This window comes from Leopardus geoffroyi, chromosome A1 (genome assembly GCF_018350155.1).
Source record: "Leopardus geoffroyi isolate Oge1 chromosome A1, O.geoffroyi_Oge1_pat1.0, whole genome shotgun sequence".
NCBI classification, from domain to species: domain Eukaryota; kingdom Metazoa; phylum Chordata; class Mammalia; order Carnivora; family Felidae; genus Leopardus; species Leopardus geoffroyi.
Window position 1 is genome coordinate 144817240 of NC_059326.1, and position 22357 is coordinate 144839596.

The 22357-nt window shown below is 39.0% G+C and overlaps 1 protein-coding gene and 1 long non-coding RNA gene across 2 annotated transcripts in view; one reads left to right on the plus strand and one right to left on the minus strand.

The window, feature by feature from the left end:
- Nucleotides 1-1632, plus strand: part of CKMT2 (creatine kinase, mitochondrial 2) — a 36934-nt gene extending 35302 nt beyond the window's left edge. The window contains exon 10 of the mRNA XM_045497099.1: nt 1374-1632. Within this exon, the coding sequence (XP_045353055.1) occupies nt 1374-1493 (120 nt within the window). The 3' untranslated portion in view covers nt 1494-1632. The remainder of the gene's footprint in view (nt 1-1373) is intronic.
- LOC123607698 overlaps nt 1-22357 on the minus strand; it is a 44511-nt gene that overhangs the window by 12297 nt on the left and 9857 nt on the right. The gene's annotated exons all lie outside the window — the stretch shown is intronic.

A 22357-nucleotide genomic window follows, 5' to 3' on the forward strand; every position in this document is an offset into this window, starting at 1 on the left:
ATGTTTATTTTTGAGACAGAGACAGAGCGTGAATGGGGGAGGGGCAGAGAGAGAGGGAGACACAGAAGCAGAGGCAGGCTCCAGGTTCCGAGCTGTCAGCACAGAGCCCGACACAGGGCTTGAATTCACGGACCGTGAGATCATGACCTGAGCCGAAGTCGAAGGCTCAACCAACTGAGCCACCCAGGCGCCCCAGAATTTGCATTTCTTTAGGAACAGTACAATTGATTATGTAGAGGATCACAGGAAAAAGAAATTCGTAGGTAGATGTGCTCGAATTTAATAAAAACTAGTATTTGGGAATCAAAGTTCTAACTTTGTTTTAAAGCAGGAATTATAAAAAGTGGGGGGTGGGCACCGATTGATTAGTCGGTTAAGGATCCAACTTCAGTTCAGGTCATGATCTTACCATTTGCGAGTTTGAGCCCCACATAGGACTTGCTGCTGTCAGCACAGAGCCTGCTTCCAGTCCTCTGTCTCCCTCTCTCTCTGCCCTTCCCCTGCTCTCACACACACACACACTCTCTCTCTCTCAAAACAAAAATTTATAAAAAACAGGAATTTTTAAAAGTTTATCATAATATAACTTACAAACTTTCCTTTAAGAAGCAAATTTATCTTGGGGCACCTGGGTGGCTCAGTCAGTTGAGTGTCTGACTTCGGTTCAGGTCATGATCTCACAGCTCATGAGTTCAAGCTCCGTGTAGGGTTCTGTGCTGACAACTTGGAGCCTGGAGCCTGCTTCAGATTCTGTGTCTCCCTCTCTCTCTGCCCCTAATCCACTCGCATTCTGTCTCTGTCTCTCTCAAAAATAAACATTGAAAAAAATTTTTCAAAAAAAGCAAACTTACTTGATACAGTGAAAACATGATTTAATTGCCAAACATTTGATTTTAAACAATTTTTCAGAGAGCTATCCACTGTGTAAATAATATCTGAACTACAGATTACTGAGTGCTCAGCTTAGCAGCAGGTGTTAAGAGAGATCCAGGTCAAAGAACAAAACAAGGTGTCAGTGTAATTTTACTTTTAGATAAACTCATAGCAGAGATGATGGGGGGAAAAAAGGGTTTGAGAGGCACATTAATGGTTTTCATATATTTAAAGAGTTCTCAAATGTAGTAACTCCATCTTTGAAATAATATTTAAAAAAAAGACTGAGTAGCCCTGTAATATCTCTGCTCTTCATCTCTGGCAATGACCATCAGATATCCCTCCTCTACAACACTTAGTAACAATTTCTTCTTTCTGATTATTTCTCTCAAGTCCATCTAACATGGCACTTTTTATTTGTCCCAGTATTGTTCTTATTAATTAATGCCTTGCATGTGTCTTCTATGCAAATTAATCATTTGTCTTTTTCACTATCAAAGGTTGAGCTTGTTCAGATAGTCATCGATGGAGTCAACTATCTGGTGGATTGTGAAAAGAAGTTGGAGAGAGGCCAAGATATTAAGGTCCCACCGCCTCTGCCTCAGTTTGGCAGAAAGTGAACTTTCTCTTTTCCAAACTGTAAATAATCTGTCTGCTGGTATGACAGACATGAAGGTATTTTACTCTGAGAGTTTTTATAGACTTGCAAAAATGTAACACTGTATGTCCTATCTTTACAATAAAACTCTCCTTAATATGTTTAGTTTCCCGGATTTTTTAAACTCCTAAGAAAGGCAAATGCATGAAATTACAAGTAGCAGCAGGCAAAAGTGTTTTAAGGCACTGATAAAACATATTTCTAAGACCACTTACACACCAAGCTAAAAACCCTCCATTCATCTAGATGCTACAATATCAGCACTGTAACAAAACTTTATGGACAACATTGGTAGATTAATTCCTCATTTCCCAATCATGTTTCTGGCAACTAGAACAAGAAGAAATTCATTTTCTTGAGAGTGTGGAAATAATTATAACTACACAAATAAAGACAAACAGAGGTTACTTAGGGATGGCTACAGAAAAGGAGTCAGCCACGATCACTAAGTTGCTGACAAATTCAAGATAAGCATATAAAAGCATTCTGGTGACAAATATGGGAAAGTTTCAGATATACCCTGATTGGGGTTGTAGGCACTGGAGAAACTGAAGGCTGAATACATGGAAATGGGGTATCCAACAGAACTGGTTTGAAAAGCATATATGGCTTCCTTTGGTTGGTCCTGAGGTGGAAGAAGGGTAAAAATATTAGGGAAGATTGAGGTCACCAAATCCAAATCGAGGATTATTCCCTAAGCCTGAATGGCCTCATTTCAAATCTTGTTATGCTTTTACATTCATGAAGTGATGTCAGAAACATGAAGTGGCATGACAGAAGAGTTGAGAACTCGGTAGCAAGTTAAGAAATTGTACCACAACATTAAAAATTGTTAACTTCAATGACAGGAATGAGATCAAATTCTACATTCTGTAGGTGACACTGCAGATGCTAGAGTAAAAAAACAATGTGCTCATGCTAGTGCTTACAAGCACCACATTAATTTATGAATGGCAAATTGGTATGTGGTAAAAATTTAGACAAGGAAACTGGACCCAATATAATTGAGGATATTATGTTAAGTACCCTGAATGGGATGGGGTAGAGGGCTGTTCTGCCAACCAAGGCCTGTCGACAGATAAGAGATCAGAACTTCACGTAGTAATGAGCATTCTAGGGGCAGAAAGATAAAGGGTAGAGAACACAGGTATCCTGGCCAAGCATGTTGACTCTATAGCCAGACTGACTAGGCCTAAGTCCCAACTTTCCCACCATATGACATCAAATGATTTAGTTTCTGCGTTCCTCAGTTTCCTTTGTATAAAATGAGCACAATGATCATGAACACCTCATAGGGCTGCTGGGAGCAGAACAGTGATCATTGGGAAGTGCATTTAGAAGTGCTCATCACATTGCATGTACAATGTAAGGGGTTTGTAGAAGAAGGCATAATAACTTAAGATCCAATATTGTATTATTATGATAACTGATCTCTGAATATCCCTTAAACCGTCCTTTGGGCAAACCAACAGACATCAACATCCCTCTTCTGAAAGGACTTAATGAAAATAGGTAGATGAAGGCAAATACATATAGCTAAAGAGAAACATAAGCATACAGGAGTTGAAGAGACCCAACAACAGGGGCATATGCCAGCATTATTCCTTTTCTTTTTTTTTTTTTTTTTTTTTGGAATAAGAGCTGAAAAGCAAGCACTGGCATAAAAATATAGGGATACTGATACAAAAAGGAAGCAACCCTTGTGATCTAAACCTACACCACAACATTTACAGAAGAGTTAATACCTATTCTTCTCAAACTATTCCCAAAACCCAAAGAGGAAGGAAAAGTGAAATTCATTCCACAACATCAGCATTAGCCTGATACCAACACCAAAGACACAAAGAAGATAGAAAAACCACAGGCCAACATCCATGATGAATACAGGCAAAACTCCCTGGACAAACATGAGCAAATTAATTTCAACAATACATGAAAAGGATCATTCATCGTGATCAAGTGGGATTTATTTCTGGGATGCACAGTGATTCAATATCCACAAATCAATGAGATATACCACATTAATAAGAGGAAGGATAAAAACCATATAATCATCTCAATAGATGTGGAAGAAGCATCTGACAAAATATACTACCCATTCATGATACAAATTCTCACCAGAGTAGGTTCAGGAGAAACAGACATCAATATAATAAAGGCCTTATATGAACAACTCACAGCTAACTGCATACTACTTAATAGGTGAAAAATGGAAAGTTTTTCCTCTAAGATTAGGAACACGATGAGCATGTCCACTCTCACTACTTTTATTCACCATAGTACTGGACGTCCTAGCCACAGCAGTCAGACAAGGAAAGAAATAAAAGGCATCTAAAGTGGTAATGAACAGGTAAAACTGTCACTACTTGCAGATGATATGATACTATACATACAAAACCCAAAAGTTCCCATCAAAAAAAAAAAAAAAAAAAACAGGAAGAAAGTATCAGAATATGTGAAATCAGTAAAGTTGCAGAATACAAAATTAATATACAGAAATCAGTTGCATTTCTACACACCAATAATGAAATAGCAGAGAGAGAAATTAAGAACGATCCCTTTTACAATTGCACCCAAAAAGAACACACACGGGAATAAATTTAACCAAGGAGGTGAAAGATCTATACTCTGAGAACTGGAAGATACTAATCAAAGAAATTTGAAGATTACACAAATGCAAAGATATAACATGCTCATGAATTGGAAGAATGAATATCATTGGAATGTCTGGGCTGCTCAAACAACCTACAGATTCAATGTAATACCTATCAAAACACTACTAGTATTTTCCACCAAACTAGAATGAATAATCTCCAAATTTCCACGAAGCCAACAAAGACCTTGAACATCCAAGGCAGCTGTGAGAGAGAAAAACAAAGCTGGAGGTATCACAGTTGCAGATTTCAAGATGTACTGCAAGGCTATAGTCATCATAACAATATGATGCCAGCAGAAAAAGAGACACATAGGTCCATGGAACAAGACAGAATGCTCAGAAATGAATCCATGATCCTGTGATCAGTAAATGTACAGGCAAAGGAGACAAGACTATATAATGGGGGAAAGACAGTCAATAAATAGTGCTGGGAAAATTGGACTGCTAGATGCAAAAGAATGAAACTGTACCACTTTATTATGCCATATGTAAAAATAAACTCAAGATGGATTAAAGACCCAAATGTGAGGCATGGAACCTTAAAACTCCTAAGAGAAAATCTAGGCAGTAAATCCTTGGACATTGGCCTCAGCAGTAGATCTATGGATAGGTCTCCTCAGGCAAGTAAAACAAAAGCAGTCATAAGCCATTGGGACCACCACAAAACAACAAGCTTTTACACAGTAAAGGAAACCACCAATAGAACAAAAAGACAACCTACCAAATGGGAGAGAATATGTACAAGTGGTATTTCCAATAAGGGGTTCATTTCCAAAATAGCAAAATACTCACACAATTAAAGAAACAACAAATCATCACATGAAAAGATGGGCAGAGCACCTGAATAGATATTTTGCCCCAAGAAGACATACAAATGGCCAGATACATGAAAATATGCTCCACATCACTATCAAGGAAATGCAAACCAAAATCATAATGAGATAGCACCTCATACCTGTCATAATGACCAGAATCACAAAGACAAGAAATGACAAGTGTTGGTGAGGATGTGGAAGAAAAGAGCCCTTGTGCACTGTTGGTAGCAATGTAAATGGGTAGAGCCACTGTGGAAAACTATGGAGGTTCCTGAAAACATTAAAAATGTAAACACCATAAAATCTAAGAATTCCACTACTGGCTATTTACCCAAAGAAAACAAAAACACAAATTTGAAAAGATATATTCACCCCTATGTTTACTGCAGCGATATTTACAAGAGACATGATGTAGCAACAGTGTAAGTGTCCACTGAGAAGTTGAACAGATTAAGAAGAGCTCATCTATGCATACAAAAGAATATTATTCAACCATAAAAAAGAATGAGATCTTGCCCTTTGCAACAGCATGGATGCACCTAGAGAGTATTTTGCTAAGTGAAGTAAGTTAGAGAACAAGCAAATACCACATGATTTCACTTATATGTGGAATGACAAACACAAAAGAATAAAAAACTAACAGATCCATAAATACAGAAAAGAAACTATTGTTTGCCAGAGGAGAGGTCAGAATGTGAGTGTGGAATCACTGAAATAAGTGATGTGGATTAAGACTTACAAACTTCCTGTTATAAAATTAAAAAAAAAAAAACAATAACATGAAAAGTACAGTAATGGAAACATAGTCACAGGGGGAAAAAAAACAAATTTCTGAAATCTGTATTACATCATCTTCAACAGCATAATTAACAGGAAGAATTAACAGCACAGAATGTATGGTGAGTATCTCTTCCTTTTTGTTGTATTTTTACTGAATTCATTTGTCACCTTTGCCACTAATTCTACTCATCAATATCAAAACCACATTTGCATTGAATATTAGTTTGCCCACAGACTTTAATTATCTTACCTACATTTGAAATTCTTGATTTATAAGGCTATTTGACCTTTATCGTATTTCCAGGAATTATTCATCTGTAACTTTCCTTTTTAAGAACAAGATATTCATATCTAAAGACATGCATTTAATAACCATGTCTACAATGAATTCCTAATGCTCAATCTGGCATCTCAATTTTTGTTGAAATCTCCATATTCATTAAATATCCTTCCCTGACTGCTCCTCAGACAATTTTCAGATCATGTAACAGCATCTTAATTAGAGAGGAGAACATTCTTTCTCCTCAAGCATTGCCAAATATTTGATAGATATAATCCTGTTTGCAGAAGTTGTGCTAAGTTATACTTCTGGCACACAAAACAAGCACATTGGCAAAATTATAGTGCAAATAAAAGATGTTTTATATGAGTCTCTTGAAAGAGATAAAGAGACTTGTAACTATTAAAATTCTAGTTGAATGTCATATTTCAGCCAAAGTAGTCATAGCATGCCAGTAGTTCCCATTTCCTAAGGTCTAGTTCAATCAACATTCATGAAGCAATGATGTGCACAGAATATTGTTCTGAATCACAGGACCTTTTTAATTTGAAACGATCTTTGTATCTGAAGCAGAATGCAGAAAGAATAAGCTTTGGCAGCTGAGAAATCATTCCGGCCCTCTTCCATGGGGAAGAGAAATGTTGTCCTTCTCCTTGACTTCTGTGCTGCCGCATCATCATAACTATGTTGGCTCAAAGGGAATTGGTTATTCTCTCTCAGGCCAAAAGTCACCCAAGAACATGTTCTGGAGGCAGCCACAAGACATTGTTTTGAGGTCAAAAGATTTGCTTTAAATTCAGGCTCTGCCACTAATTGACTATATGACTGAGGGCAAATTTTTTCCATACTTTTTTTTCTTTTTCAGGTTTTTATTTAAATTCCATTTAGTTAACATACACTGCAATATTAGTTTCAGGTGTAGAATTTAGTGATCCATCACTTACTTACAACATCCAGTACTCATCACAAGTGCCCTCCTTAAATACCTACCACCCATTTAACCCACCCCCCTGCCCACCTCTCCTCCAGCAATCCTCAGTTTATTCTCTATAGTTAAGAGTCTGTTTTATGGTTTGCCTTTTTCCCCTGCATGTTCATCTGTTTTATATCTTAAATTCCACATGTGACTGAAATCTTATGGTATTTGTTTTTGAATGACCTATTTTGCTTAGTATGATATTCTCTAGCTCCATCCACATCTTTGCAAACGTCAATATTTCATTCTTTTGATGGCTGAGTAATACTTCATACAATATTACATATGTATGTATACATATATATACAGTATACATATAACAACTTTAAGTTTGAGAAAGATGGAGAAAGCAAGTGGGGGAGGGGTTAGAGAGAGGAGCAAAGAGAATCACAAGCAGGCTTTGCACTGCCAGCATGGAGCCTGATATTGAGCTTGAGCTCATGAACCATAAGATCATGACCTGAGCCAAAACCAAGAGTAAGATGCTTAACCAACTGAGCTACCCAGGTGCGCCAATATGCCTCAACTTCTTTATCCATTCATCAGCTGATGGACACTTGGGCTTTGTCCATAGTTTGACTATTATTGATAATGCTGCTATCAACATTGGGGTGCATATATCACTTCAAATCAGTATTTTTGTATCCTTTGGGTAAATACCTAGTAGGGCAATTGCTAGATCATAGGATAGTTCTTTTAACTTTGTGAGGAACCTCCATACTGTTTTCCAGAGTGACTTTACTAGTTTGCATTCCCACCAACAGTGTAAAAGGGTTCCCCTTTCTCTGCATCCTCATCAACATGTTACTTCCTGAGCTGTTAATTTTAGCCATTCTGACAGGTATGAGGGGATATCTCATTGTACGTTTGATTCACATTTCCCTGATGGTGAGTGATGCTGAGCATCTTTTCATTTATCCATTAGCCATCTGTATGTCGTATTTGGAGGAATGTCTATTCACGCCTTCTGTCCTTTTTTTAACTGGATTGTTTTTGGGGTGTTGAATTTTATAAGTTTTTGTACATTCTGGATACTATCTCTTTATCAGATAGGTAATTTGCAAGTATCTTCTCCCATTCCAAAGATTGCCTTTTAAGTTTTTTATCTTAAGTGCCAATAGTTCATTTTTGCTTTTGTTCCCTTGCCTCCAGAGATGTATCTAGTAGGAAGTTGCTACAGCCAACATCAGACTTTATTGCCTGTATTCTCCTCTAGGATTTTTATGGTTTCACATCTCACATTTAGGTCTTTCATCCCTTTTGAAACTCAGAGTTTTCCCCTTATGATCAGGAACAAGACCAGATGTCCACTCTCACTACTTTTATTTAAAAAGTACTGGAAATCCTAGCCACAGCAATCAGTCAAGGAAAAGAAATAAAACATCCAATTAGAAGGGAAGAAGTCAAACTGTCACTATTCACAGATGACATGATACTATACATAGAAAACTAATTACTCCATGAAAAAACTACTATGAATTCAATAAGGTTACAGGATACAAAATCAAAATACAGAAATCCACTGCATTTCTATATCCTAATAATGACACAGCCGAAAGAGAAATTAAGAAAACAATCCCATTTACAATTGTCCCTCCCCCAATAATAAAATACCTAGGAATCAACTTAACCAAGGAGGTCAAAAACCTATACTCTGAAAACTCTTAAGTCACTGATGAAAGAAATTGAAGATGACACAAATAGAAAGATAGTCTATACTCATGGATCGGAAGAATAATGCTAAAGTATCTATACTATCCAAAGCAATCTACAGATTTCATTCAATCCTTATCAAAATACCAACAGCATTTTTCACAGAGCTGGTATAATCCTAAAATTTGTATGGAACCACAAAAAAACCCCAAATGGCCAAAGCAATCTTGAAAAAGAATAATAAAACTGGAGGCATTACAAACTCAGATTTCAAGATAAACTATAAAGCTGCAGTAATCAAAATAGCATGGTACTGGCACAAAAACAGACACACAGATCAATAGCATAGAACACAGAGCCCAGAAATAAACTCACAATTATAAGGTCGATTATTCTTTGACTAAGGAGTCAAGAGTACGCACTGGGAAAAAGTCTCTTCAACAAATGGTGTTGGGAAAACTGGACAGCTACATGCAAAAGAATGAAACTGGACCACTTACACTATACACAAAAATAAGCCCCAAATGAATTTAGGATATAAATGTGAGACCAGAAGCCATAAAAATCCTAGAAGAGAGCACAGGCAGTTTCTCTGACATTGGCTATAGCAACATTTTTTAGGCATCACTTCTGAGGCAAAGGAAACAAAAGCAAAAATAAACTACTGGGACCACATCAAATAAGAAGTTTCTGCACAGAAAAGGAAAGAATCAGCAAAACTAAAAGATGAACAACCAAATGGGAGAAGATATTTGCCAATAATGTATCTGCTAAAGGTTTAGCACTCAAAATCTATAAAGAACTTAATACAATGCAACACAAAAATACAAATAATCCAATTGAAAAAAATAGGCATTTGAACAGACATTTCTCCAAAGTAGATATAAAGATGGTCAACAGACACATGAAAAGATGCTCATCATTCCTCATCATCAGGGAATATAAATCAAAACCACAATGAGGTAGCACCTCTCACCTCTGAGAATGGCTAACATAAAAAACACAAAAAACAACTGTAGTAAGGGTGTGAAGAAAAAGAAACCCTGTTGCACTGCTGGTGGGAATGCAAACTGGTGTATCCACTGTGGAATACAGAATGGAGGCTCCTCAAAAAATTAAAAATAGGGGCGCCTGGGTGGCGCAGTCGGTTAAGTGTCCGACTTCAGCCAGGTCACCATCTCGCGGTCCGTGAGTTTGAGCCCCGCGTTGGGCTCTGGGCTGATGGCTCAGAGCCTGGAGCCTGTTTCCGATTCTGTGTCTCCCTCTCTCTCTGCCCCTCCCCCGTTCATGCTCTGTCTCTCTCTGTCGCAAAAATGAATAAACGTTGAAAAAAAAATTAAAAAAAAAAAATTAAAAATAGAATTACCATATGATCCAGTAAATTCACTACTGAATATTTATCTGAAGAACACAAAAACACTAATTTGAAAAGACATATGCACCTCTCTGTTTACTGCAGCATTATTTACAATAGCCAAATTATGGAAGCAGCCCAAGCGTCCACTGCTAGAGGAATGGATAAAGAAGACGTGATATATAAATACTACATTACTCAGACATAAAAAAGAATGAAAGCTTGCCATTTGCAACAAAATAGATGGATCTAGAGAGCATAATGCTAAGTGAAATCAGAGAAAGATAAATCCTACATGATTTCACTCTTATGTACAATTTAAGAAACAAAACAAAGAAAACAAAACAAAACAAAACACAGACTTAACTACAGAGAACAAACTGACGGTTATGAGAGGGGAGGTGAGTGAGGGGGATGAGTGAAATACATCAAGGGGATTAAAAGTACACTTATCTTGATGAGCACTGAGTAATGTATAGAATTGTTCTATACTGAGTAATGTATAAAATTGTATACTGTATTGTATACCTGAAATGAATGTAACACTATATACTAACTCTTCTGGAATTAAAAATTTAAAAACATAGTAAGTCAGGAGACTGATATCCTGAAGACACTGGAAAATGCAAAAATGCTGATTTTTTAAAAATGTTTATTTTTAAGAGAGAGAGAGAGAGAGAGAGAGAGCAAGCGAGCAGGGAAGGGACTGAAAAAAGGAAACAGAATCTGAAGCAGGCTTCAGGCTCTGAGCTGTCAGCACAGAGCCCAACACGGGGCTCAAACCCACAAACATGAGATCATGACCTGAGCTAAAGTTGGTCACTTAACTGATTGAGCCACCCAGGCACCCCCTAAAAATGCTGATTTTAATAATAGTCTGAATCCTACTCAGTGAAAATAACAACAAAAAACTACGGATGCATGCGAAAAAACTGATAAATCTCCAAAACATAAAAAAAACCATTCAGCTAGGCCCAGGCAACCCAAATAATCATAAAAGATAATAAAATGGTCCTTGTTTTAAGTCGTAAAAAGATACAGGCAGGACATTTTATAATTATACACGTGTAAATCCACTAAGAAAACTTAAAAATTCTAAATATGTATCCATTTAGTAAGTTTCAAAATACATGAAGCCCAAACTGACAAAACTTAAAGAGGAAATAAACAAATACCAACATTCCTTTCTCAGTATTCCATAGGACAAGCTGACCAATTATCAGGAAGAATTCAAAGGACTTAAACCTCAACTGTGTATGGATCTGCAGGGAAAGCAGATGCCATGGCAGGATTCAACATGAAAGTGCTATTTGTAGGAAGGAGCACGACAAGCAGATGTGTTTGAATCATGACACTAGACAGAGAGAAAAAAGGAAGTCCCAGACTACAACACAGGTCCAGGAAAGTTTCATGCAGGCCAATGGGGGTCTTCACACCTGTTAGAAGAGTCATGCATCTCCTAAGACAAGAATGGGCCTTGCTCATTTATGGGCTGCAAGCAGACCATGAGAACACTGGCCTCAGTACGAACATTATGGTTGATCCAGAGGGGCTGTACCTGGAGCTGTCAGTCAGTTATGCCCCCTGCAAGAGAAGATCTCAGTAATACATTTTCACGGCCACTACCATCTACTCTTTGTATCATATACACTTACTTCTAGAAGAAGCTCCTCTGTGGCTTCCAGGAATCTCACTTCCTACAGAAGATCTTAGAAGACAGGTTAGTGGTATGAACTAAATCCCCCTTGTTGCAACTGGTATTTCTCTTCAGCTGCATCCATTATCCATTCTAAATTTTCCTCATTTTCAACTATCACCTTGGCTGACGTTAGGGCCTTTTCTTCTGTGTAAGCAAAACCTTCAATCCTGAGGCCTTGGCAATTGCACCCTTTTTGCATCGGTCTTGTTTTACAATGTTACAACAATACAAGGGAGTACCAGGAGGTACTCCAAGTACCTCCAAGTGGACATCTGAATTCCACACCTATTTCTCCCTGTCCCTTTGTATAAAAGCAGCTCTGTACCTCCTTCTCCTGTCACGACTGATTATCCCTTCCACAAACGTGACCACTTCTCACTTGCTTGTACCCAGAAATAAATTTCTTAATCATTTCTGAATGTCAAAAAAACTTTGTAACTACTTTTTAAAATTTAAAATGGAATCAAGTCTAACTTTTTAATGTGAAGAGATATGTAGCTGTTGTTAATTATAATAGAATAAAACTTTGGTATAAATTATGGACTATCTATTGTATTTAATTCAATAATCAAGGTAGAAATGAAGTAATCACCATCTCTCCACATTAAAAATACAGTTGACCCTTACACAATGTGGGGGTTAGGGGTGCCGATCCCCTGCACAGTCAAAAATCTACGTATAACTTTTGACTCCCTAAAACTTAACTAGTAGCCTACTGTTGACCAGAAGCCTTATAGAGAGCATAGGCAATTAACACAGATTTTGTATGTTATATGTACTATATACTGTATTCTTATAATAAAGTTAGAAAAAAAAGTCCAGAATATCCTAAAGAGAAAATACATTTATAATATTCTACTAAAAAAATCCACATGTAAGTGGATCCATGCAGTTCAAACCCATGCTATTCAAAGGTCAACCAAAATTATTTAATATAGGTAGGTAATTATACATGGGCTTATAATTTAATTGAGATACAAAGCATATATGAGGGAGGCTCAACACCCTCAGGAAAAAAAAGGGTAAATAAATCGTCATCTGAGAATTAAACTAGAAAAATCTGCACATAATGGATACTAGTCATCTGGAAGACCAAACCAAAGAACTCCAAGTCTACAATCAGGTGATTCAGAATAAGAAGCCAAATTAACTATATTTTATCCTTTCTGCAAAAAAAACAAACAAAAGAACAACAATAACAACAAAAAAACTTATGTGAAGAGAAGGCAAATGGTTATCATGGAATCTAGAAAAGGGAACGTCACATCTGGTGGATAGGCCTTTTACATCACAAGAAAGCCCTTCCCAGTTGCTACTTATGTCTCAGAACTCTTGTTTCCTCCTCTGGTAGGGATGGCATTAGACCATTTGATTACCTGCTTTGGACCCCTATGTTTATTGAGTCACTTATCCTAGTGCTGTAAAAATGCCCACAAGAGAGGTCAAAGATTAAAGAGGTAGCACCATAATTATCTATCCTTTCTTTGAGAGTAACTTATGTTTGACAATGAGTAAATCAGTTTGAGAGCTATAACTAAGGAATTGTAAAAGCAGGATTTAAGAAGATGTGGTATATATATACAATGGAGTATTACTCAGCCATTAAAAAGAATGTAATCTTGTTATTTGACCACATGGATGGATCTAGAGGGTATAATGTTAAATGAAATCAGTCACAGAAAGGCAAATGCTCTATGATTTCATTCATATATAGAATTAAAGAAAAAAAAGAAATAAACCAGTTTCTTAATATAGAACTTGTGGTTGCCAGAGGGGAAGTAGGTAGGGTAGGGAAGGAAACAGGTGAAATAGGTGAATGGGATTAAGAGTATACTTATGATGAGCACTGAGAAATGTATAGGATGACTGAATCATGTTGCACACCTGAAGCTAATATAATACTGTAGACTAATTATACTTGAATTAAAAATTTTACTTTTATGAATCTTAGAGCTACAGTGGAAATGCAATGAACTGATCCTGTTATTTGCTTTTTAACATATACATCAGACTCCTTACTTTTCAAAAAGGCATTGGACTCATATACGCTATCTGTATATTGAATCTGAAGATATGGGGAAGAAATGTTTTGTTTTAGCATCTCCACAAAATATTTGTACAGAACTCGGTTGTATAAAAGCATCTCTGAAAATAGAAATCTATTTTAAATAACATAGGTGAGGTTCAAAAAGAAGACACTGGGCTCCTGGAATGTAAAAGCTGTGCTGAAGACATGGGCAAACACGCATGGAATAGATGTAAACAGAGACATGTAATTTGCCATCATAGCCTGAATTACTGGGAACTCATCAGTACTGATGAGGCACTAACTACATTCCGGTGCACTTCAATCAGAACCAGATTATACCATTAAAATTAATGAAGCACCACAAGACTTTAATGAGTAAAAGAGAGTTGGTTTTAAAGTCTTTTATGCATTTTATTCATTTCACAACAATTTGGTTGACAGTGCTATCACATTCCTCTTGTAAACAGGTAAGAAGTTTTAGTTACTAAAAGTTTTAAGTAACACATTATATTCAACACTCTCCCTGGCACAACTGAACATTCACTTAAATGGTCTAATGCTTTAACTTAATTAAAACAGATCAATTTGTCTTTTGCCATCATGTCTGCCTTTTAAAAGAAACTAAACAACTGTTCTCTCTCAGATCCCAAATTTTCTCATTATACTGATGAGTTGTTTTTTCTCTTTTAAGCTCCTAGTACCTTTCAAGCCAATAAGGCCCTGTTTTTGTCTTTTCTAGAAGTAGACACATCATGAGTATGTGTGTGTCAGAGGTGGGGGATGGGAAAGGGAGCCCAACCACCTCCAAATAGGACTCCACTATGAGATTCAACAGAATATTAAACTGGGAAGGACTGGTGAATATTTTTCAGGTATGAATGTACTTTAGCATGTACCTGAAAAATAAGAGAATGAATTAGTAGGCAACCACAGGAAGGTGACATGGCCATATCTCTGAGCACAGGAAAGGGACCAGACATTTTAAATCCTGGATACAGTTCTGAAAAATGTAATGTTAGTTACGCTCCCTTTGAGTTTTTCCCCAGTGTAAATAACTATTACTGTGCACAAGTATTAATATATAATGAGTAGTACCATTAAGAACAGCTTCTTAAACAGCAAATAAAAGAAAGATGTGAAAGCAAGCTTCAAGAGAATCAAAATGAAAACACTATTTTTAAAGGGTAAATATCAGTTTTTCTATTTTGTAAATTGTGGTAAAATATACATAAAATTTACCATTTTAACCATTTTTAAGTGTACAATTAAGTGGTACTAAGCACACTCACAGTGCTCCATAACCAGCACCACTATCTTAAATAGGTTTTTAGAACAAATCCCCCATAACAGGAAAAGCAGCAACACTTATAGATTGAAGACTATAAAATCTGGTTTAAAAGAAGTCCCACTATCTGGTTTGCTTTCCTGCTCCAACACACATTGTTTAGATATCTAAAGGCAACATATGCCCAATATAGCTAACGTTCTATTTGAAAACTAGCGGGGGATGACCATATTGAGCTGCTTTGGGCACACCTGGACACAATTCCACATTTGCCCTCCACTTATGCCTTGGGGTATTACTGGCTTAACTGTTTTTCTGGAGGTATGGACTGCTCAACTTGTCTTCATAGAACTCACCATTGTATGGTCACATCTTGCAGAATATACACAGTATGATTTTATACATATTCCTAGTCCATAAATATTTCCTAAAATATTTGCAGGACCTTTTTCCCAAGACCATTTATTTTCTGTGCCAAACCTTTTGGAGGGCTACTTTTTCCCTACTATGTGGTGCTCTTACATTAGTTCATCCTAAGTCATTTATGATTTTTTACCCAGAGACTTGAAGGTAGATTATTTCTTATGTAGTTATTAAATCTGTACTACACATTTTGATCACTTAGTTATGTTCACTTTCATCCTTTCTAAAGCATTAGCTTAAATTTTTCTCCCTTCCTCTGTGCACACACTTCATTTACCAAAGCATTTCAGCTTACTGGAGAGAACGATTAAATTGACTAGGGCTTTTTTACTGACTCCTTCCCATCACCTCTCTTATCTTCCTCCCCAGTTGTCTGCAACACATTCTACTGTGAAGTTTTCTAAAATCTCCCAGAAAGTATGAATTCATCTGTAATCTTTACTACCAGTGTAATTCCTTCACTTACCGCCTTACGAGTCGTTTATGAATCTGCATGCCTTACTCTCAAAGGCTATTGGGTAGACTCTGTCGTTTTTGTGTATCTAGCATTCAAGAAGGTACTGACATACAGTAGAGATAAAAAAAAAAAAAAAAAGGAAACAATCAACAAAACTAAAAGGCAACCATCGGAATGGGAAAAGATATTTGCAAATGACATTATCGGACAAAGGGCTAGTATCCAAAATCTATAAAGAACTCACCAAACTCCACACCCAAAAAACAAATAATCCAGTGAAGAAATGGCAGAAGACATGAATAGACACTTTTCCAAAGAAGACATCCAGATGGCCAACAGGCACATGAAAAGATGCTCAATGTCGCTCCTCATCAGGGAAATACAAATCAAAACCACACTCAGATATCACCTCACGCCAGTTCAGAGTGGCCAAAATGAACAAATCAGGAGACTATAGATGCTGGAGAGGATGTGGAGAAATGGGAACCCTCCTGCACTGTCGGTGGGAATGCCAACTGGTGCAGCCACTCTGGAAACCAGTGTGGAGTTTCCTCAAAAAATTAAAAATAGATGTACCCTATGACCCAGTAATAGCACTGCTAGGAATTTACCCAAGGGATACAGGAGTACTGATGCATAGGGGCACTTGTACCCCAATGTTTACAGCAGCACTTTTTTTTAAAAATTTTTTTTTCAACGTTTATTTATTTTTGGGACAGAGAGAGACAGAGCATGAACGGGGGAGGTGCAGAGAGAGAGGGAGACACAGAATCGGAAACAGGCTCCAGGCTCTGAGCCGTCAGCCCAGAGCCTGACGCGGGGCTCGAACTCACGGACCGTGAGATCGTGACCTGGCTGAAGTCGGACGCTCAACCGACTGCGCCACCCAGGAGCCCCTGCAGCAGCACTCTCAACAATAGCCAAATTATGGAAAGAGCCTAAATGTCCATCAATTGATGAATGGATAAAGAAGTTATGGTTTATATATACAACGGAACACTACTTGGCAATGAGAAAGAATGAAATCTGGCCTTTTGTAGCAACATGGATGGGACTGGAGAGTGTTGTGCTAAGTGTAATAAGTCATAGAGAGAAAGACAGATACCATATGTTTTCACTCTTATGTGGATCCTGAGAAACTTGACAGAAACCCATGAGGGAGGGGAAGGAAAAAAAAAAAAAAAAAAGAGGTTAGAGTGGGAGAGAGCCAAAGCATAAGAGACTCTTAAAAACTGAGAATAAACTGAGGGTTGATGGGGGTGGGAGGGAGGGAAAAGTTGGTGATGGGCATTGAGGAAGGCACCTGTTGGGATGAGCACTGGGTATTGTATGGAAACGAATTTGACAATAAATTTCCTATATAAAAAAATGCTTCTTCCTCACTTACCCATTTTATAGGATTCGTAACTACAGACCTCCCACTGCTCCCTATGAAGGGACCATCTAGCTCCCAAATCAGGTAGCATTTCCTCAGACATAAGAGGAAGAGAAGTAAGTACTCATTTCAGAGAGGAGAGCCTGGAAATCTCACCACTTACATCTAATTTAGCTTTAAGTATTCACTTGAAGCACTTGTTGTCATACCGCTAAAAAGCATGATTAGGAACTTGAACTTGAGAGGTACACCAGAAGAGGGTTAGAGTTGAGTGAGAATGCCACGTTACTTTTGTGATTAATATTTCCAATGTTATTCTTTATTTTTTAATTTTTTATGTTTTATTTTATTTTTGAGAGAGAGAGTGTGAGTGGGGGAGGGGCAGAGAGAGAGAGGGAGACACAGAATGTGAAGCTGGCTCCAAGCTTCAAGCCGTCAGCACAGAGCCCAACACGGGGCTCTAACTCATGAACTGTGAGATCATGACCTGAGTCGAAGTTGGACGCTTAACTGACTGAGCTACCCAGGAGCCTCCCAATACTATTCTTACTCATGTTTAAGCAAAGAATAAAGAAAAGATTCAAGCTTTTTCAGGGGAGAATATAAACGTCATATTATTCCTATTCCCTATTGCTTAGCCACCTCAAGCAACTTCCATTAATGGGTTTCTCTTATTAAACCCTTCAGATACAATTTTTTTCCATTTTTTTTAAGAGAGAGCATAAGCAAGGAAGAGGAGCAGAGGAATAGAGAGAGAATCTTAAGCAGGATCCATGCTCAGTGTGGAGTCTGATGCAGGGCTCAATCCCATGACCCTAGGATCATGACCTGTGCTGAAATGGAGTTGGATGCTCTACTGACTAGAGCCACCCAGACACTCTCACTTCTGAAAGAAAGCAGTACTGCTTTTAACTTCCTTACTGAGAAAACCAACACTGCAATTGAAGAAATAAAAAAATAAGGCCATATCCATGTGCATGTCAGGTAATAAAACTGTCAATGTGACAGTCACTTAACTTCTCTGTCCTTTCATTTACTGACCTGTAAAACAAGAAGAGGTTTTTTAAAGGTATATATTTCTATAAATGTGTATATATTGGAAATTCTTATGTGTGGTCTCAAAATTCTCATGTATTAAAAAACTGTTTAGTAAAAATTCTAGGGGGTGCCTGGGTGGATCATTCAATTGGGTATCTGACTCTGGGTTTTGGCTCAGGTCACTATCTCACAGTCATGAGATAGAGCCCTGTGTGTAGTGTGGCATGGAGTGCAGAATCTGCTTGGGATTCTCTCTCCCTCTCTCTCTGCTCCTCCCCCTCTCATGTGCATGCTCTCTCTCATGCACGTGCTCTCAAAGTTAATTTAAAAACTTAAAAAGATCAGGAGGAAGATGGCGGAGAAGGACACTGGCTCACCATGTCCTGCAGATCACTTAGGTTCCACCCACACCTGCCTAAATAAGCCAGAAAACCACCAGAAGACTAGCAGAACAGATTCTCCAGAGTCAAGCATAGACGAGAGGCCCACGGAAGAGGGAAGGAAGGGTGGAGAGACAGTGCACATTACATGGACTGGCAGGAGGGAGCCGGGGTGGAGGGGAAGCCTGCCAGCAAAGCAGACCCCCCCGCCCCGAGTGTGGCTTGCAAAAGCGGAGGGGCCGGATGGAGTGTGTTCAGACAGCAAGCAGGACTTAACATCTGGAAGGTTATAAGCTAACAGCTCTGCTCGGAGAGCGGGAAGGCTGGAGGACAACGGGAGGGAGAGTTGTTGAGCCCCGGACAACAGAGTTCAGCTTGGTGGGGAACAAAGGCACTCGCCAGCTCCATTTCCCTTGCCCATCCCCCCAGCCAAAATCCCAAAGGGAACCAGTTACTGTCAGGGAACTTGCTTGCACCGTGCAAACACCCAACACTGTGCTTCTTCGGATCCATCCCTTCAGCAGGTCTGACTCCTTCCCCGTGCTGCAGGGCCCCTCCCGAAGCGGATCTCCGAAGGAAAAGCGTGCTGAGACTGCCCATCCCGCCCCTGCACACCATTCCGATCCACCCCAGCTAGTACACCAGATCCCCAGCACCACAAGCCTGGCAGTGTGCAAGGAGCCCAGGCGGGCCACGCCCCTCCACAGTGAATCCCACCCCTAGGAGAGGAGAAGAGAAGGTACACACCAGTCTGACTGTGGCCCCAGCAGTGAGCTGGGGGCAGACATAGCGTCTGACTGCCGCCCTGCCCACCAACGCAAGTTATTCAAAACAGCACAGGGGAAGTGCCCTGCAGTCCCGCAACACTCCAGGGACTATCCACAATGACAAAATGGAAAAATTCCCCTCAAAAAAACCTCCAGGAAATAACAACAGCTAACGAACTGATCAAAAACTATTTAAACAATATAACAGAAAGTGAATTTAGAATAATAGTCATAAAATTAATCGCTGGGCTTGAAAACAGTATAAAGGACAGCAGAGAATCTATTGCTACAGAGATCAAGGGACTAAGGAACAGCCAGGAGGAGCTAAAAATGCTACTAATGAGCTGCAAAATAAAATGGAGACGACCACAGCTCGGATTGAAGAGGCAGAGGAGAGAATAGGTGAACTACAAGATAAAATTATGGAAAAAGAAGAAGCTGAGAAAGAGATAAAAAAATCCAGGAGTATGAGGGGAAAATTATGGAACTAAGTGATGTACTAAAGAGAAATAATCTATGCATAATTGGTATTCCAGAGGAGGAAGAGAGAGGGAAAAGTGCTGAAGGTGTACTTGAAGAAATCATAGCTAAGAACTTCCTTGATCTGGGGAAGGAAAAAGGCATTGCAATTCAAGATGCACAGAGAACTCCCTTCATAACTGATTCAATTTCTTCGCTGGTTATGGGTCTGTTCAAGCTTTCTATTTCCTCCTGATTGAGTTTTGGAAGCGTGTGGGTATTTAGGAATTTGTCCATTTCTTCCAGGTTGTCCAGTTTGTTGGCATATCATTTTTCATAGTATTCCCTGATAATTGCTTGTGTTTCTGAGGGATTGGTTGTAATAATTCCATTTTAATTCATGATTTTATCTATTTGGGTCACCTCCCTTTTCCTTTTGAGAAGCCTGGCTAGAGGTTTATCAATTTTGTTTATTTTTTCAAAAAACCAACTCTTGGTTTCGTTAATCTGCTCTACAGTTTTTTTAGATTCTATATTGTTCGTTTCTGCTCTGATCTTTATTATTTCTCTTCTTCTGCTGGGTTTGGGGTGTCTTTGCTGCTCTGCTTCTATTTCCTTTAGGTGTGCTGTTAGATTTTGTATTTGGGATTTTTCTGGTTTTTTGAGATAGGCCTGGATTGCAATGTATTTTCCTCTCAGGACTGCCTTTGCTGCATCCCAAAGTGTTTGGATTGTTGTATTTTCATTTTCCTTTGTTTCCATATCTTTTTTAATTTCTTCTCTAATTGCCTGGTTGACCCACTCATTCTTTAGTAGGGTGTCCTTTAACCTCCATGCTTTTGGAGGTTTTCCAGACTTTTTCCTGTGGTTGATTTCAAGCTTCGTAGCATTGTGGTCTGAAAGTATGCATGGTATGATCTCAGTTCTTGTATACTTATGAAGGGCTGTTTTGTGATCCAGTATTTGATCTATCTTGGAGAAGGTTCCATGTGCACTTGAGAGGAAAGTATATCCTGTTGCTTTGGGATGCAGAGTTCTAAATATATCTGTCAAGTCCATCTGATCCAATCTATCATTCAGAAGAGAGATGAGTCACGAGTCTTATAGGTCTCCCTTTATATGTTAGGGCACGTTTATCCCTCGCTGCTTTCAGAATTTTCTCTTTATCCTTGTATTTTGCCAGTTTCACTATGATATGTCGTGCAGAAGATCGATTCAAGTTATGTCTGAAGGGAGTTCTCTGTGCATCTTGGATTGCAATGCCTTTTTCCTTCCCCAGATCAGGGAAGTTCTCAGCTATGATTTCTTCAAGTACACCCTTAAGCACCTTTTCCTCTCTCTTCCTCCTTTGGAATACCAATTATGTGTATATTATTTCTCTTTAGTGCATCACTTAGTTCTCTAATTTTCCCCTCATACTCCTGGATTTTTTTTATCTCTCTTTTTCTCAGCTTCCTCTTTTTCCATAATTTTATCTTCTAGTTCACCTATTCTCTCCTCTGCCTCTTCAATCCGAGCCGTGGTCATTTCCATTTTATTTTCCATCTCATTTATAGCGTTTTTTAGCTCCTCCTGACTATTCCTTAGTCCCTTGATCTCTGTAGCAATAGTTTCTCTGCTGTCCTCTATACTGTTTTCAAGCCCAGCAATTAATTTTATGACTATTATTCTAAATTCACTTTCTGTTATATTATTTAAATCCTTTTTGATCAGTTCGTTAGCTGTTGTTATTTCCTGGAGATTCTTTTGAGGGGTTTCTTCCGTTTGGTCATTTTGGATAGTCCCTGGAGTGGTGTGGACCTGCGGGGCACTTCCCCTGTGCTAGGTCTTGTATAACTGGAGTTGGTGGACGCGGCCGCAGTCAGACCTGATGTCTGCCCCCTGCCCACCGCTGTGGCCACAGTCAGACTGGTGTGTACCTTCTCTTCCCCTCTCCTAGGGGCAGGATTCACTGTGGGGTGGCGTGGCCCGTCTGGGCTCCTTGCACACTGCCAGGCTTGTGGTGCTGGGGATCTGGTGTATTAGCTGGGGTGGATAGGCAAGGTGCACGGGAGTGGGAGGGGCAGGCTTAGCTCGCTTCTCCTTAGGTGATCCACTTCAGGAGGGGCCCTGTGGCAGCGGGAGGGAGTCAGACCCGCTGCCAGAACGGTGGCTCCGCAGAAGCACAGAGTTGGGTGTTTGCGCGGAGCAAGCAAGTTCCCTGACAGGAACTGGTTCCCTTTGATTTTAGATGGGGGATACGCGAGGGAGATGGCGCTGGCGAGCGCCTTTGTTCCCCACCAAACTGAGCTCTGTCATCCCGGGGCTCAGCAACTCTCCCTCCCGTTGTCCTCCAGCCTTCCCGCTCTCTGAGCAGAGCTGTTAACTTATGACCTCCCAGATGCTAAGTCCTGCTTGCTG